Source organism: Lolium rigidum, chromosome 4, assembly GCF_022539505.1.
Source record: "Lolium rigidum isolate FL_2022 chromosome 4, APGP_CSIRO_Lrig_0.1, whole genome shotgun sequence".
Lineage (NCBI taxonomy): Eukaryota > Viridiplantae > Streptophyta > Magnoliopsida > Poales > Poaceae > Lolium > Lolium rigidum.
This window is the reverse complement of record NC_061511.1, coordinates 49,387,282-49,405,762: the sequence shown is the minus strand read 5'-3', so window position 1 is coordinate 49,405,762 and position 18,481 is coordinate 49,387,282. Positions and strand designations below refer to the sequence as shown.

Genomic DNA, 18,481 nt, shown 5'->3' with positions numbered 1-18,481 from the left:
GAAGCCAATGTCTTTTATTATTTGGATTATATGCGCTTGAGCACTCCTAAATATAACAAGCCAATATGCAAGATATGGTCCAGCTGATTTTTTGTTATGAACTTCCTTTTGAAGAATCTAGTTTATTGTAGATGAAAAAAATACCAGAAAAAAGTATGGGTTCCCCTACAGTATAGATAAATAATGGACCGGATACAACATATAATAATGAGGTAATTAAACCCACAAATGCAGAACACAAGGGAAATACAACCAAGATTGATCAATTTTTGTGGTTACCCATTTTATTCCCACATCATTTTATTTCACCTTTTTCAGTGTGCACATTGTTTTGCTTCGGCAATGCCAATGGCATACAATCCTTCTTGGTACAAGACTCACCGGAAACTTAGAATTGAAGTAATAAACAAACTTTTAAAGCTCCATTTCATGCCTGCAAAATTTACATGCATTTAGGGCTCATTGCCGAAGGATTTCAACAAGCTGTCCGATTTACACATGTTTCAAACCAGTTCCCAAGGCCTCACATCTCACCAACACGAACGGGGCACACACGCACACACAACATGAAGTTTCAAAAACAAACCCACATTGCTGTTTTTGCATCGGCTCAAGACACCTCTATTTTTGGCAGAGCGTGTACTCGTTGAGACAGCCAGTCTAACAAGTAACCAAGTGCTGACTCACCACGTCGTCTTCGCCGTTCTTTCAAAACAAACAGGCCTCAGCATCCTAACATGTATCTTTTATACACATCATCATGCATCCATCTTGAGCGAGTTCAGCCGTCTAGTTCTTTGATCGCGCTCGGCCATGACCACCGTCTCCTGCTTTTTCCTTTCTTTTGTAATTGTGTTCGTAGTCATGGACCCAATCTTGTCAAACGCAAACTAGGAAAGGAAAAAAAAGTGAAACATGGATAAATCAGATTCCAATGTTTGGTAATTGAGTGCTTTCAGCATGAAACATCAACTTGATAAACTACAGAGATAGCTCAAAAGTTCTGACTCTCAAGTTCTGACTCTCACTTTAATGTAACTTTTTAGTGTCCCAAGTATAAGTTTATAACAGTATGCATCATCACTGGCTACTTCAGTATTTTTCGTTACAAAAGAGCGGATAATTACCGTGAGCAGCTCATCAGGCTCGTATAGATGATGAGCAGTTGTTTGCAGAACATCAATTACATCACCAATATGTTGGATTCGTAGAAGATCATCTTCTCTCATCTGCAAGTATTAGAGAATTTATGAAAAGTGAAATCAAAACAATGCCAAACAATCATAAGGTATTATTTCAACCATATAGGCAAGGAATCCAAACACTTTCTGAATAGCATGCAGAGAAGGAAATTTCCTGAGTACACACCTTGAAAATTGCTAGAGCGACATGGAACAAGACCTTTGCACCTTCATTGAATAAAACATCCCACACTCGGAGAGTTGTCTGTTCACAGCAATAACAGTGGTAATTGTGAAATGATTTTACAGTGAGTTCAGGGACATCACTGGTGGATGAGATAAACGCTGGTATCAGGTAAACTATTTTCTAACCTCTGAAGGCAATGTTTTGGAGAAGAGGCATAAGAACCATTCTGTGGCAACAAGTGAAACATCAAACCCCATTGCTTCAAGATGAGCAGCAATTCTGAAACATTTGGAGAATCCAATATAGTACACAATCACAGGATCATTATTGTCAGTGAGAAATAATAGCATGAAGGAAAAACATACCGTGGGCAATTTTTGGCTAGAAGATCTCTGAATACTCGCTGCTCAACATGGCATCCAGTAAGAGTATCTGTATAACAATCACTGACGAGAACATTTTCCAAGAGCACAGCAAGCATCCAAAATGCATCTTCCTCTGTCTTCATAACAAGCAACAGTAGAGCAGCCACATAATTTAAACCCTGCAGTACACAACTGTTAGAAGGTGCTTTGTGAAATAAATAACATTTGGCAAACTAGAACATGGCACTATGGTTACCTGGCAATACCCAACTTCTGAATCACGGAACGAATACCCAACAAGTACACGTCGAAGAGATGCCTGACCTGCCTCGCTGTTCAACCAAGGATGGCAAGGGAAGGTGCGAGGGAGATCCTATAATGACAAAGCATTAATCTTTACATCAAAGATTCACCAAACTAGTTTACAGCCCACTGTATGCTGATAAGTGATGAACATGATTTTGATAAAACCGTATAAGCTACATATTAAGATAAAACACAATGTAGATCAATTACACAGAGTGACCTTGCAGCACACAGGCAGTGTAAAGAATGTTTCTTGAACATCCTTGAACCAATGAAGCACATGGAAACCAAGTATTCATATGGCTGAAGCCATTTGATGCTTGCAAGATGTTGCTCTTTTTTTTAAAGAAAAAGTTGCTCATTAATAAGTTTAACAAGCAATATAAGTATACTCTAAAAAGAGAAACTGTACTCTTTAATTCTCTATTTGTTTTTGGTATGTGGAACCACTATCAGAATCTAAAGAACAAAGAACCAGATTGAACTGGCAAATCGTTGTAGATCAATCATAAATGTTCAGACATAATCATTTCCTTTCTTCCAAGATAATAAAGCATGGTTGTATGACCATTACGAGGTAGGAAGGCATCAACAGAAAAAAGAACAGATGAAAACTTACATGGTCGATCTGGCGAGTGGCTGGTGTTGTTTTCCCCTCCGTGGCCCTGATCAGCTCGTCATAGTACGTCTCAGGTACCGTCGACCGCTTCTTGGCTGCACCAGACACGGACAGCCATACCTTCGGCCTCAGCGCCGGTGGCACCCCCTTCCTGATCAGCCTCCTCAACGTAACTGTATTAGTGAGCACTGATAGCTTGAGCGACGTGGCCCTAATCACACCCTCGCCACCGTTGGATGAGATCCTCGGCTGGAGGTACCAGTTTGCGCCCTTGCTCGCTTCCAGTGCCCACCACACCCTCCCTTGCTCCCTTATCCTCTCCCTCACCTCATTCAGAACATTGACATCGTCCACATTGCCCTCCACCATGAAGCCACAGAGATCTTCAAACTTCACAGACAAGTGGTAGGCATTGGCATGGCCCTTCCGGGGTACTTTGTACCTGGTGTTGTGGCTGGTAGTGGGCATGGATGCAGGGGGTGTGGTCCACAATGACCACCTCCTCCTTCTGGGGTTGAAATCATCTATCAAATCCCTGGGTTGGATCCCAAACATATTCTTATCCAAATTTCTATACTGATGCAACTATATGTGTATCGTTATTTAGATCAATCCACCCCCAAATGAAGACTTTTTTTGGTGCTGCCTTCTTGGTTTCCTTTCTCGCCGTTGATCCCTACAACCATTCCAGCAAACAAAACCTTAGATGCCATTCCTGGTATGGAGAACAAGTATAACCAAGATGTAGAAAAGTCATGCGGAAAATCAAACTTGAACAGTACACTCCACCAGACCCCAACCCACAGTTTAAAAAGGGTCAATTGAAAAGTAGTTAAATTGTGCACATGACTATGGCATTGTTTCAGTACCCCGTGGGGGTGGAAATTCAGTTTTTAATGTGTTCGCAAGGTACACATTCAGTGAACTATCACACCGTGTACTACTCTGTGGAACGAACCCTCATTTTCCATACTGAACTGAAAAATGGATTAGCTACTGAAAAGAAGAGCAAGATCAACATCAAGCTAGCAAGACAAACAGTGGCAGGTTCTATCGATTCTGCAAAGGATTCGAGTGAATAAAATCTACAGGCACCCTCTCATTCAGGCGCACTCCTTCCATGAACTTGCAGGATTCGAATAGTTTTCTTCAAAATGAAAAAGAAATACTGCTGGAATTCAAAATTTTGAGTGGCCGCCCTCATTTTGCGATTCAAGTGAATACAATTTACAGACACCCTCATTTTGCATCTGTGTGTAGCGAACAGGTTCGCTTCAGGCCGTGATCAATTGCCGTTGACGGCTGGTAACGTTTTAGGCAACGCTGCGGATGCACATTCGGGGAACGGAAAGAAGCACTACGTATCACATTCCGGACTGCTCTGTATTAGGAAAAGAAGCCTCCTTTCACATACCGAACCGAAGAACAACTACGTACCTACAGCGAACAAGGGCAGGATCAACATTTAGTTAGCTCCAGACCACGAACAGCTGCTGCTTATCGATGGTCAATGAAACCGCCGGCGTCGCTCGCTGCCGCGCTCGACCCCTTAGCTAGCTTTGCATTTGGCATGAGACAAATTTTGGCAGCGATGCACAGCAGAGGCAAAGGCGCAAGGAAAGCATACGGATCAGGGCTCGCAATATGATAAGATAACAAGGAGCAAGAAAGGGTACCTAGGAGCCGAGTCACCACCGCTGGCTTTTGGATCTATCCGGGTGCTGGAATCTTCAGAGACGACAAATCCCAGTCGAGCGCGCTGGATCTCCCCACCTCGGGTCCACACAAGCTCGATCACCTTGACGGCGGCGGAGCTAGCAGATGTCCGGTGCCGGAGCTCCGGGATGGAGGAGGAGGCGGGGAGGGGACAGGACGAACGTGCGGGGAGGTGAGGACGGAGTGGCGGTCGGTCGGTCAATGTGGTGGCTGCCCTGATATCGTTGTTGTTGTGTGTGTCGGATCGTGATCCCCTCGCAAATCCATTGAAGAAGAACACGGCATTTGGCAAAGCTGGGGTGGTTGGTGTTGGTGTGATTTGGTCAAGCCAATTAATTAAAGGCAAAAAATTATCTACCGTGATTTGGTCAGAACTCTACTTTATTATCAGCATGTGAGAGGACAAAAAAAAATTATTCCCCCCTATCCATTATTACTACTTGATGCTAAAATAGATATATGGATCGAGGGAGGTAAAAAGATCTTAGTACAAGTCTAAGGCATTCTGGAGCTCGTCAGAATAGATAAATAGATAGATATTCGAGGTTTCGAAATAATCTTGAAATGGTGGCTGCGTCTGCTACCAACGACGGCCCACGGTGCTGCAAATGGTGGATGCGCGTGCTACCAATGACGGGTCGGCGGTGCTACGAATGGCGGCTGCCGGCAATGCAAGGAGTAATTGGTGGCGCTCCCATTGGCGGGCAGTGCTGATACAAGAAGGTCTCCGGCCAAGTCTCCAGCGAATTACGGACTCTGCAAAAAAAGGAAGGCATGTGCTATTGTAAACAGTCAGCGGCGGTGCTGCAAAAGGTCACCGACGATGCTGTCAGCCGGAGTTGGAATGCTGCCATCGGTGCGCCCACGAGTAGTTCGCGATGCTACAATTGTATATTTTTTTGTGCTACAAATATTATGTGGTTCTGCTAATTTAGTATACATATTTTTCCACAAGGTCTCTGGTGTCCGGCGAGGTCTTTGGAGTGTCTCCAGCAAAGTATCTAGCGAGGTTTTTTCTATTTCCAGACGCACCGTTTTTTGCTTCATCAATGATGCCAAAACGGAAATTTTTTTGTTGCGACAAAGCAAAGTCTACATTTAAAGTGAAAGTGGACATATGTTGACCGGGATCAGGAGGCTAGGAAGTTTGGAGCCCCCCCCCCCCCCCTTTATTTATTTGTTAGATGACATGAGAAACATTGTTGGGATAAAAGAAAACGTACACAAGCAACTCTATAGAGACAACAACATATAGCAGTAAAACAAACATGCATGACAAGAGCATGCATCTCGCAGGGGAGTGATCACTCATATCTCACTATAACTTTAAACTGATTGGCCTTAGGGCGTCTATTACTTTCGGACCTAAGCTTCTCCCGTGCAAGGATCAATGAAGAGTTGTTTCTCTTAACAGTAAGCTGCACCTCTTTAAGGTTTTTCAAGTGCTCGATGCCAACAATTCTCCTCTCCCAACACTCATAAAATGTCACTGAAAGCTCCTCGAGCTTATCCATGCATCCTCTCTCGAATTGGATCACTTTTTTTTTCGAAATGGGGGTATGCCCCGGCTTCTGCATCGTAACGATGCACACAGCCCTTTATTAAGCAAATAGGTTCTGAGTATTTAAAACATTACAAGTCACGCATGCTCAAGGATTGATACAACAATCAATCCATGAAAGAAAATTCAAAGAAGAAAGACTACATATCAACATAGCCTTCTAGTATGACGCCAACCAGCCTGGCACAAGATATCCTGAGCGACCATCGGGAGCCGTGTGCATCCGAAACCATGGCATCCCGTTGTCCCATCGGAGATAGTAGTGCCCAAAGATGGACCCAATGGGAGACCATATGAATAACACTGCAAGAAATGAAAAGAAGGTTTTTTATTAAAAATCATATCATTCCCGACCCTCCAAATAGACCAACATAAAGCGGCAACCCCAATCCGGATGTATGCCTTAGATTGTCTATCTACTCCATTTAACCAGTTACCAAACATATTGGTAATATTGGTGGGAGGTGGAAGATCATAAGTAAAGTTCACCGTCCGCCATAAGAGTTTAGCTAAGGGACAATCAATAAAAAGGTGTTGAATGGTCTCCTGTTCCCCACAGAAGACACATTTTGTACACCCATTCCAATGCCGTTTAACTAAATTATCTTTGGTTAACAAGACCTTATTACTCAAGAACCACATGAAAATTTTAATTTTGAGCGGAATTTTCACCTTCCATAGATATTTTCTCAAAAAAGGGGTATGATCACACATAAGATCTTCATACATCGACTTAACTGTAAACCGACCATTAGACGTCAAGTTCCAAACAAAACGGTCTTCTTCATCAGTTAACTGTACCGACATTAGTTTTCTGCATAGCTGTAACCATGAAGTCCATTTATTACCATTTAAAATTCTCCGAAATGTAATATTCAATGGCGTCTGACCTAGTACTTGAGCAACTTTAACATTCTTATGATGCACAATATTATATAACGACGGATATTGTTGGGCTAAAGAAGTCTTCCCTAACCAGGTATCTTCCCAAAAGCGAGTACTGCTACCATTACCTACTTTGAAGAATCCCCTAGAAAAGAACTCCTGTTTGACCTCCATTATCCCTTTCCAAAATGGGGAATCCGTAGGTTTTGCTTGAACCTCCGACAATGTCTTATGACTTAGGTATTTATTATGTAATAATTCTTGCCATACTCCTTCCTCATTAATAAGTTTAAAAAGCCACTTACTCAATAAACATCTGTTTTTTATTTCTAGAACCTCAATACCCAGTCCCCCTTGATCTTTAGGTCTACAAACTATATTCCATTTTGTAAGCCGGTATTTTCTTTTGTTTTCGTCGGACTGCCAAAAAAATCTTGATCTATAGAAGTCCAAACGTTTCCTGACCCCAACAGGTATTTGCAGGAAAGACAACATAAACATCGGTAAGCTAGTTAATACTGAATTAATAAGAACTAACCTATCACCATAAGATAGTAACTTCCCTTTCCAGCATCCTAATTTACTCTCAAACCGTGTTTCTACCGGGTACCAATCAGAGTTCTTGAGTTTCTTGTAATGGATTGGAATACCTAAATATCTAAAGGGAAGTTGCTCGACATCACATCCAAAGATCTGTTTATACTTGAGTCTCCACCTCCTTAGCCTTTCCAAAACAAAAAATCTCACTCTTATGAAAATTAATCTTGAGTCCCGATAATTCTTCAAAGAGACATAAAATTAATTTCATATTAACAGCTTTGCTCAAATCATGCTCCAAAAACAGAATTGTATCATCAGCGTATTGTAGTATAGAGAGACCTCCCTCAACTAAATGCGGAATAAGTCCTCCAACTTGGCCATCCTCTTTGGCACGTTCAATTAAGATGGCAAGCATATCCACTACAATATTAAAAAGAATCGGAGACAAGGGGTCACCTTGCCTTAAGCCTTTTCTTGTCTGGAAATAATGACCAATATCATCATTCACCTTAACACCAACACTACCACCTTGGACGAATTGTTTCACTAGCCTACTCCACTCTGGATCAAAACCTTTCATCCTAAGTGTTTGTTGTAGAAAAGGCCATTTCACCTTGTCATAAGCTTTTTCGAAATCAATTTTAAATAGCACCCCATCCATCTTCTTTGTATGTAGCTCATGAATTGTTTCATGAAGTATTACCACCCCTTCCAAAATATTCCTACCTGGCATGAAGGCTGACTGAGTCGGTTTAATGACTTTCGGGGCAATCCCCGATATGCGATTAGTACCAACTTTAGTGAATATTTTGAAACAGACATTAAGTAAACAAATAGGTCTATATTGTTGAATCTGAACCGCATTTTCTTTTTTGGGTAGTAATGTGATAACCCCGAAATTCAGTTTATAAAGGGGCAAATCCCCATTAGAAAACTGTGAAAATAAGGCCATCAAATCATTCTTTATTACTCCCCAAAATTTCTGGTAGAACTCAGCGGGAAACCCGTCAGGCCCCGGCGCTTTGTTCAGTTCCATTTGTGAAATCGCTTGAAAAACCTCCTCTTCAGTAAAAGGGGCCGTCAAAATTTCATTCTCAATTGGTGAAATTTGCGTAATATCATGTGTCTCCGTTTCATTTAAAGTAATATTTGTTGGATTGGGTGCTCCAAATAATTTCTTATAGAACTCCGTAATATAAACTTTTAGATTATCTTCCCCAACAATAGTCCCCTCTTGCTGTTCAAGTTGAAAGATTTTCTTCTTTCGGTGTTTACCATTAGCTATTAAGTGAAAATATCTCGTATTATTACCCCCTTCCTGGATATGCTTAACCTTCGCTCTTTGGGCCCATTTGGATTCCTCATCTCTTCTTAATTTATTTAAACTATCATTTGCTTTTTTTAATGCCTCTCTTTCATTAGCATTCAAGATACTTGTTTCGGCTTTCACGTCTAGCTTGTCGATGATATTCAATAATCGCTCTTTTTCTTTCTTATACTTTCCACTTTGGTTCTTTGCCCAACCTCTAAGAAATCTCCTTAGATGTCTTAACTTATTCAACCAAATCTCCATAGGATTAGCTCCACCAAAAACTGAATTCCACTCCTTTACTACCATATCGAAAAAACCTTCTTGACGCAACCAATGTAACTCAAAGGAGAATTTTGCTTGGTTACCCAGGTGTGCTTTCACTCCTGAATCAATAAGTATAGGAGTATGATCAGAATCAGCTCTGGATAAAGCTCTAACAGTTACCAAAGGGAATTTCTGTTCCCACGAAATGGATGCTAAAACTCTATCTAGCTTCTCATAAGTAGGCTCAGTTCTTCTACTTGCCCATGTATATTGTCTCCCAGTGAGGGCAATTTCACGCAAGTTCAAATGCTCAATAATTGCATTAAAAACAAAGGGCCAACGCGCTTTGAAATTATTATTATTTTTCTCCTCTCGCTTACGAATAATATTGAAATCACCCCCTACCAACATAGGCAATGTTTCAGATTCACAAGTTCTCACTAATTCAGCCAAAAATTCTGCTTTGTGCTCGTCTTGGGCAGCCCCATAGACTGGCACCAGAATCCATACAAAACCATCTCTCTTGCATTTGATATGGAGTTTAACACAAAAATCTCCTGTGCTTACTTTTAACACTTGTAGCGTATCGGAGTTTATTCCTACTAGAATACCTCCAGAGCGACCATGTGGTGGTAAGCAAAACCAAGAGAAATTATACCCCGCCGCCAATTGGTTCAGAAAGGGAATCGAAAAATTAGATCTTCCAGTTTCCAACAAAGCTATGAAGTCCAATTTATGTTCCCTAATCGCTTCTTTAACAAACAAGTGTTTAGCAGTATCCCCAAAACCACCTGGATTCCAATTGATGCCTTTTAGATTCTGCATTACGACAATTGTTTCTAGGTTGAGCACAAAGAAAGGGCCCTCAACACTTGAAACCGATGGATACTACGTAGAACAAGTATAGTATCCTCGATGCAAGCCCGCCACAACTTGATGCTTTGTAGACTAGGCAGCTTACAGAGGATGCCGAATATGTGGTCACAGCTTAAGTTTATCCAAATACCTCCAAAGAAGGTAAGATGTGATAGTGTGCTCACCCAGTGTGGCAATTTTGTGATTTCTCCATCGATGAAAAGGTACCGAAGGAGCCGTGGCGGCGTGGACAGTCTATCGAGAAAATCCAATTTTCCCTTGCCACTCCCTAAGCGTCCAATGCCAAGAGACCGAAGGGAGTATAACTTGCTCAGGGAGAGGGCAACCTCTCGAAGAATATTCGGATCGCCTTCCTTGTCAACATGCAGGTTGTCGTTAACAAACAAAAATATGCGTTGCAGTTGTCCTAGTTCACCAAACTCTCGAGCCACATCAACATTATCTATCTTTGCACGCTCCACCTCGCGCAGCGCCTTCATTTTAGAGAGCCCCTTGGATCCACCAAGTCATCCAGTTTTTCCAGTAGGAGTGGGAAAAATCCATGCGCTCAACTTTCTCTAGCATTATCACTGTTTCCGACAGCTCGTGAAGGTTTGTGTCACGCACATCAAGAACTTGCAAGTGCTCTAGTTCACCGATTTTATTAGGCATCACACTGATATCGGTACCCTTTAAGCTTAGGAACTTTAGGAGGTACATCTGGCAAATAACCACCACATGCTTGTTTTCAAGGCCTTGGCAGCCTTCAAGATCAAGTACCCTCAGCAGGGTGAACTCCTTCAATCGATAAAATAAATTCTTTCCATTGAGCTCAAACATGCTCAGCGATCGGACATGTTGCATGTCCATCCGCTCCATGCGATTCCTCCTCTCATGTTCTAATTCCCAATGAAACAGCAGATCACACAAGACTTTCAGAGATTCCCAATGGAACAGCAGATCACACAAGACTTTTAGAGATTCCACACCAAATCAATGCAATCGGGTGTAGAGATTCAATAGAGTTGCAAAGCAAACAACTAAGAACTAGGGTTTATCTTAAACGTGGTCTAAAACAACTTTGGGGGCGTCCTGGGCACTTATATAGGAGTTCATGACGACCTCAGGTCGAAAAAGTACGAAAATAACCGACCCAGAATAGATCTGGTCGAGACAGACTCGGACTCGTCCGGTCTGGGATCTGGTCGACCGGGCCTGGGACCGGACGGTCCGGTTTGGACCGGGCCTGGCACCGGGCGGCGACCGGGTGGCCTTCCAGGCTTACTAGATAGTGCCCAGCCGGCACAAGCACAGGGCCCGGTTTTGACCGGGCCGATCCGGCGTGGGAGCCGGCCGACCGAGGCTGGGACCGGGTGGCCCGGTGCCACGGCCGGTCTGACCGGGCCTGGCGCCGGCCTGAAGACTTCCTCCTCTCGCGCATGCCTCCCGCGCGTCCATGGGATGTCTTCACGTCTAGCTCCATGTCCAGCTTCACGTCCATCTTTTTGTCCAGCTGCTCCTCTCCTCTTCGTGCGATGCTTGCTCCTTCTTCATACCTGATCATACATAAGTAATACGACTTAGGCAGTATAAAGTTCTAATCGATCAAAATATCACTTAGGAACAAGTTCACTTGTTGTTTAAGTAGCTTCGCACGGGTTCGTGTCATTGGTCCAATCCTAACTTCATTGGACTTGAGCTTCACAGCAGGATCATCTTCAACTTGTAATGACGGAGGTAGTAGTGTGGTAGGGATGTCCTCATCACCTCGTCCTTCCTCGCCTGCTCCGCCTCCGCACGCAGATGTGCCTCCCTCTCCGCATCCATCTCGGCAAATAGCTGCGCCTCGTCGTAAAGCAAAGGCTCCACGAAGAAGTCGTCGTCGTCGACGTCCTCCTCTACGCCCGCCATGATCGATCCCCAGCTAGGTCGACGCGCCAATGAAGCTGTTCCCGGCCGACTCGCGTGCTTTCCTATTTGCTGATGCTAATCGCTGCTGGTATTAGGCTGGGCCGAGGCCCAATATATACGAGTTCATTGTTTCTTTTTTTCCTTTTAGAACATTGTTACCGGTGCTGCTTGGACTCGTTTTCTAGGATATATATCCTATATACACGGCTCAATATGGAGAGAGATGGGATTGCAGGAATACATTGATACAGCTCTTGTTGGCCAACATTCTGGTTCCTCAGCTCTTCAAGATTTAATGAAGATGCACATAAAACACAAACCTGTGTTGGATGAATCGATTGCAGTGACATGTTGTTATATTTGGTGGCAGCGAATGGAGATTGTTAAAGAGGGAAAAGTAGCAGATCCTACTCGTACAGCGTTTGCAATTAAGGCATTGACAGCGAACTTTATCCCTGCATGGATGCATCATCCCCGAAAGGCTGTGGAGTATGAGGTTCGATGAGAGAAACCTGCTAGAGGCAGGTTAAAACTGAATATTGATGCATCGTTTCACCAAGATGGAACGGGGGCAGCTGGTATGATATTGAGAAATGATCATGGGGAAGCACTTGCTGGCTATGCATGCTTAACTATAGATGCTTCTTTTACACATGCGCCTATGTAACACGGTAAGAATTTCTCGAGCCTACAGAAAGTTCAGTAACAACAAAGCTGGGACTAAGGTCAGTAGTCCAAAATTATCGACCAATTCTGCTCAAAATACTACTGTTTTACAAAAAAAAATACAGACCAAAACAGGCTGAGTCTCTGGTCAGCACGGTAGCTCCAGCCATGGACCTATTGTACGTGATCTAGCGTCAAGAAAATAAGCTTTTTAGCGCACACATGAGGTCACTCAGGGGCGACTCGATCCGCTTGCAGACGTATTCATGAGTAGGCACCTTGTCGACTGCATGCAAAAAGTGGTAGCAGAAAATTAAGATAGTGCCACTGAACAACCAGATTCTGTTTCGATGGAGAAAATTAAGTGCTAACCATCTCCCCAGCTCGCCATGGTAGGGCATGAGGACAACATCTTCTGCGCGACCGACGTAATATCGTCCAGAGTCACTTCATCGATGTGCTCTAGGAAGTGCTGGCTCGCTTTCCTGTTGTAACATAGACGGAACAACAAGCATACAGGGTTTTCATTAGTTCTCCACAAAAGAAGCAGGTTTCGTTAGAAAATAAGGGTCATGATAGTTTTACCCTGAACTATCGATCAGGATTTGCCTCCCGATGTCTTCTGTATGAATTTTCTGTAAAATTAAGAAATAAGACTGAATAGGGAGCAAGATTGCTCGGAAAGATAACAGATAAAGAATGATTGAGGTGCTCTCTGCTTTACCCTGGATTCGAGGTTCCGTAGAACGGATGAAACTGTCGATTTTTTCGCTCGTTTGAGCTCAGCTTCAGTAACTGTATAATAGAGACAATTTGACAGATTTCAGACCAAAAGATGTGGTAAATATGTAAGAAAGGCATGGCCAGCTTGTACCTTCACCAGGTCTTGCAATTGCTGCCAATTCTTTTATAGCAATATCAACAGCCTCAGCGACAAGATCGGATGGCTGGATCAGTTCAGAATGAGAAGGCAGTTCAAATGACCTGACAGATAAAACCATGTTGCTGTATGACACTTTTATATAGCATTACAACTCATGTCAGTTCTAATTACAGGGCTCATTCTGATAGCATCTTTAGTGAAATGATTGAAACAAAAACAACACCAAGGTCAAGTGAACATAATATTATTAGCTCAAAAGATGAAGAATTATATTTATCTCACCGCAGCCAAATGAATACCAAATAGACCAGTGTCATCATACACAGTACTAAATGCTGAAATTGCTTGCATCCAATCATACTCCATCATAACCAGGAGATCTGAAAATAAACAATGATTTCCTTAGCCTCTGTGCAGAAGGTATCCATTTTTCTATAAAAGGTGCAATGTAACAAGAAACGCAGCTTTGAGTTTTAAAATACAAGCAAAAGATATGAATCACCAGGCATTCAATTGCACTGATATGTAATCAGTAACATAATTGATAGTTATAGTGAATTCGCAACTTACAAAGCCGGGACTGCATTCCTTTCCCCGGACCACACTGGAGTATGAAACTCCGCCACCCATCAATGTCTGTAGATAGTTTTACAAATAATCTCATAAGTTTCCTATGTACAATCACAGTACAGTAGCTAATGAGTTAACCAACAAAATAATTTGTTCCAAGACATCATTATACCTGCATGACTTTGATGATTACAGCTGATTTTGCCTGATGCCAGCCTCCTGGAACTTCAAAAGCCATCGCCACATGTGTCACCTGCACAGGGGGCATGATACTAACCCAAAAGAGGAGAGAATGGAAACGAGCTAAAGACTAGAACAGGAAAGATCAGAAGAAGCTAAAGAGAGAAGAGTTTATCAATCACCTCAGAGTCAGTTTTGTGCCTGAAATCTCCACCAGTATATGCCGACTTTGGTGTGTACAGAGGAGACCCCTTGGGCAGATCAGACAACAAGGGTGCTGCAATGTCTACCAAATGCTGGTGGTTCACGCCTGATGCAGCTAAAACCAAGCGGTCAGCAGTATAGTTTTCCTGTTACAGCAATAATTATAGCTTTTCTACATGTAACTAGCAATTGGCTTCAACTGATAGGATCTACAAGAAAGCACGCCAATCTTCTTCCTATAGGGGAATCAACATAGTAATCATTGAAATGCGCACATACTAAACCATTTTGCAGTTCTTCCTAATATTAGAATAGAATTTTGCTATTGTTGTCATAAAGATCTACTCCATTGGAAGATCCCACTGAACTTATACCATAACAGAAATGCACATACGAAACCATTTTTGCAGAAAATAGAAACTTACAAAGTAGAAATTGTAAATGGCACCACAGTTGATCCTCCCAAGAGCTTCCTTGGTAGGGAGCAGCGGGTTTCCAAGAGCGCCCGAATAACTAACCCAGTGCAGCGATTCCCGAAGAAACAGTTCAAGATTACTCTCCAGAAATGACAACTCCTCCCGAGCTTCAGCCACCTAAAGAACAAGAAATCATCCAACTCAGTGAGCAAAGAACCACCTTAATCTTAACCTGCAGATCATCATCTGCTACTTGATCTTAATCTGCAGATATTGGTCACCTTACAGCGAACTTGGTTCCGGAGGAAGGCAGGGTTGCGAACGAGTCGAGGAGCACCTCGACGGCCAGGGGCAGGCTGGCTCTGAGCGCGCCGTACCGGTAGAACATCCTCTCCCTCTCGGCCGCCGCGCCGAGCGTGCCCCCGGTGGCCTCCACGCTGCGCGCGATCTCCCCCAGGCCGCGGTTCCGGGTCTCGTGGAAGGCCAGCCTCTCCAGCACGTAGGCGGCGCCGACCGACGAGGGCGTCTCGTGGACGGAGCCTGCGGCGACCGTCACGCCGACGCAGCACATCGGGCCCTGCACGCGGACGCGGACGCGCGTGAACGATCGAATCCCACGGGACGTCAGCGATGGCGGTGAGGAAGGGGAAGGAGGAGAGGGCGCGCGTGGCGGCGTGGGTGCAGGCCCGGCAGCGGGTCGAGCAGCGAAGGGAAGCGCTCCGCGTAGGTCCTGCTCCTCCCTCCGGCGAGACTGCAGAGCCGCCTCATTGAGCCCGTTCGACGACGGCCGCCGCCGCCGGCGAGACTTCCGCCGCCGCTGTGGAGACACATGGATTCGTGGGCCTTCGTAATGTCTTTTTTTTTTGCGAATTAACGGAGCTTTCATTAATCAAGCAGGGTTACAATCTTTGGCTAGCACATTAGCAAGGAAGGGTGGATTATAATTGATCCATAAGCACCTCCTTCTAATACTAGTAGCTTTCCTAGCACAAAGATGAGCAGCCTCATTAGCTTGGCGCCCAACAAATAAAAGTTTATAACTTTGAAACAACCCACTAAGCTCCTCTATCTCCTGACGGATGCTGGTGATACACGACCGACCACCACCTGGGTCTTCGATAAGTTTGATGACCTCTAGCGCGTCAGATTCAATCTCCTCTTTCAGAAAGCCACGATCAATGGCGAAACGGATTCCTTCAAGGATAGCTACCGCTTCTAGAACCAGGGAATTAGCAGCAACATCTGTCCACTTGGCCTGTGCTTGTATTAGCAAACCATCTGAGTCCCTAACAACAAGCCCTGTAGCACCTGAATTATCCTCCTTATTCAAACTGGCGTCTACATTGATCTTCAGAGTCCCACTATCAGGCTTCTTCCATACAGCGGCAATCTTGATCGGTTTTGGTTCCTTCTTTCTACCTATTTGAGCCAGATCATAAGTAGTGTCTAGAGCCCACTGAACTGAACCAGACACGCTCCTTCCCCCTTCACCATGCCACATTGCATTACGTTCCTTCCAGACTGACCAACACCCGCACAGAATGACACATGCCTCTTTCAACGGGACGATCTTGCCATCAAGCAAATCTGAAGCCCAAGAACTTGGATGCATTAAGGGAATTTTAATAGCCGCTACCTTCTTGAGCTCGTCCCACAATAAATGAGCCCACGTACACTCAAAGAAAGCATGGAAGATTGTTTCCTCTTCTGCCCCACATCTGTTTTGCAAAAAGAGATCCGCTCCATATGTTTTTTCTTTAGAACTTGTCTACATGGTATAAACTCATTCAGGACTCTCCACCAAAAGGATCTCACTTTAGGTGGCACTTGCAGTTGCCATAGACTTTTCCATTGACGCTCCATATGTCCACCAGAGGACGTTTCTTGTAATTGTTCTTGGTTTTGAGAAGCAAGTAATTTGTAGCACGACCTTACTGTGAAATTACCACTCTTCTCCAGATCCCAGGCCCAAACATCATCAGTGAAACGGCCAATGGGAATAGAGCATATGGCCGAAATATCAGGTTCAACGAAGTTCTCCATAATTTTCTCAGTGTTCCATTGGCCCGAATCCATAATTATAAGTTCATTAACTTTAACGATTTCAGACTCAGGTAATCTCACTAAGGGAGACTTGCTAATGTGGAAAGGGATCCATGGATCCTCCCATACATTGATTGAAGTGCCGTCTCCCACTCTTTTTATCATGCCTTTCTTTAGCGCTTCACGGCCATGAAGAATTGCCTTCCAAATGTGTGAACTACTACGCTTCTTCTCTGCTGATAGAAACTCTTTATCATGAAAATACTTGCCCCGAAGCACTCTAGCACATAAAGAATCAGGTCTATCCATCAGTCTCCAAGCTTGCTTAGCCAACATTGCTTGGTTAAATAACTGGAAATCCCTGAACCCCATACCACCAGCAGATTTTGGGATCGCAATTTTGTCCCATTTCCTCCAATGAATCTTCCTCTTATTTTCATCTCCTCCCCACCAGAACCTTGCAACACAGCTTGTAATTTTCTTGCAAAGCTTCTTGGACAACCTAAAACAGCTCATAGAGTAAGTAGGAATCGCCTAACATATGGCTTTAATTAATACTTCTCTCGCTGAACTGCTCATAGTTTTTGGAGTCCATCCCTTTGCTAGTTTCCTGATCTTCGTTATGATATGCTCAAATTCTGAATCTGTGGATTTTCCCAATGCCGTTGGCAAACCGAGATACTTCTCCACCAACGCTTCCGAGCTGTTATGCACGCTCACCACCAGCGGGAAACAAATTCTTTTATTAGGCTCTTTTGATTGATTCATAAGTTTAAGTTTTGTACTTAGTGTATATTTTAGTTATAAATTAATAAATACATTTGTATCTAGAAAAAGTTAAATAGTTAATATTTTGGATGGAGGGAGTATAGGAAGTGTGTAGATTTAAATCCTATGGATATCCGAGCTGTTTGATTCATAGGAATATATCTCGTAGGAAAAATTCCTATAGAAAAAAATTATTAGGTCCTACCTCATGGATACTTCTTCTGGCATAATCAAAAACACTTTATCTTTTCATAGGATTCATGTAGATATAACGTTCTATTCCTATGCATTTCCTACTGCTATGTTTTTCCTATCCCATAAATCAGAAGAGCTTTTATTTTTCTTCTGTGTATCGTTGATGTCTAGACTTGTTCTGGTCATTATGTTGTTGTGGGTTGGACAGACAGTGACACCCTCCCTCATGCCACCCGATTTGTTGAACTGTCCTCTACTACATCGGCTCCGCGCCTCTCTTTCGACAGCAGATTTTCTGGGCAGGTGCCTGTTCACCTCAGGCCGGCTTAAACAAATCTACTAGTAAATATGGAGGTGGATTTGGATGGGACTGCTGTAAAATGGGTTAAAAAACAGCTAGTTTAACATATTTTAGTAGATTTTTCTTGTAATTTTTTCATTTTGAATACCTATTATGAAAATCCGGACCTGGCTGCATGTACTCCACGCACGTGTTCAACAGAAACTTTTCCCTCTCCTAGATCTAAACAAATCGATCGGCTTGGCCACCAGGATTAGTCCATCAGTTTGCAAAATCATGGATTTATCCATCAGTTTGTTGAAGCCCTGGAGGAACGAGATGTATGAACAGTTGAAGGGTGCTAACCTGTGTCTTCGGGCCCAGGCCCAACGCAGTTCCTGTGATTTATTATTTGTTATTATCTGCAATGAAAACTTCCGTTATAGCGCTCTGAGATTCCAAAATCCACTCTATAGATGTAAGCAACATGTCCTCTTTTGATCATCGTACAGACCGTTCTTTGATTGATGTAGCATATTGCTTGAGTTCGACACATGTTGCTAATTGTGTCTGT

The 18,481-nt window shown here is 43.3% G+C and overlaps 1 protein-coding gene and 1 pseudogene across 1 annotated transcript; both read right to left on the bottom strand.

The window, feature by feature from the left end:
- Positions 1–394: 394 nt before the first annotated feature.
- On the bottom strand, positions 395–4,662 carry LOC124708475 (growth hormone-regulated TBC protein 1-like). Its single transcript, XM_047240164.1, has 8 exons — positions 4,335–4,662; positions 2,659–3,334; positions 1,990–2,106; positions 1,734–1,912; positions 1,554–1,647; positions 1,369–1,446; positions 1,128–1,229; positions 395–890 (listed from the first exon to the last, which is right to left on the bottom strand). Exons 2-8 carry the CDS (start codon positions 3,211–3,213, stop codon positions 759–761), a joined length of 1,257 nt encoding a protein of 418 aa, XP_047096120.1. The 5' UTR covers positions 3,214–3,334; positions 4,335–4,662; the 3' UTR covers positions 395–758.
- Positions 4,663–12,349: 7,687 nt separating this feature from the next.
- On the bottom strand, positions 12,350–15,192 carry LOC124647008 (annotated as a pseudogene).
- Between the last annotated feature and the right edge of the window lie 3,289 nt (positions 15,193–18,481).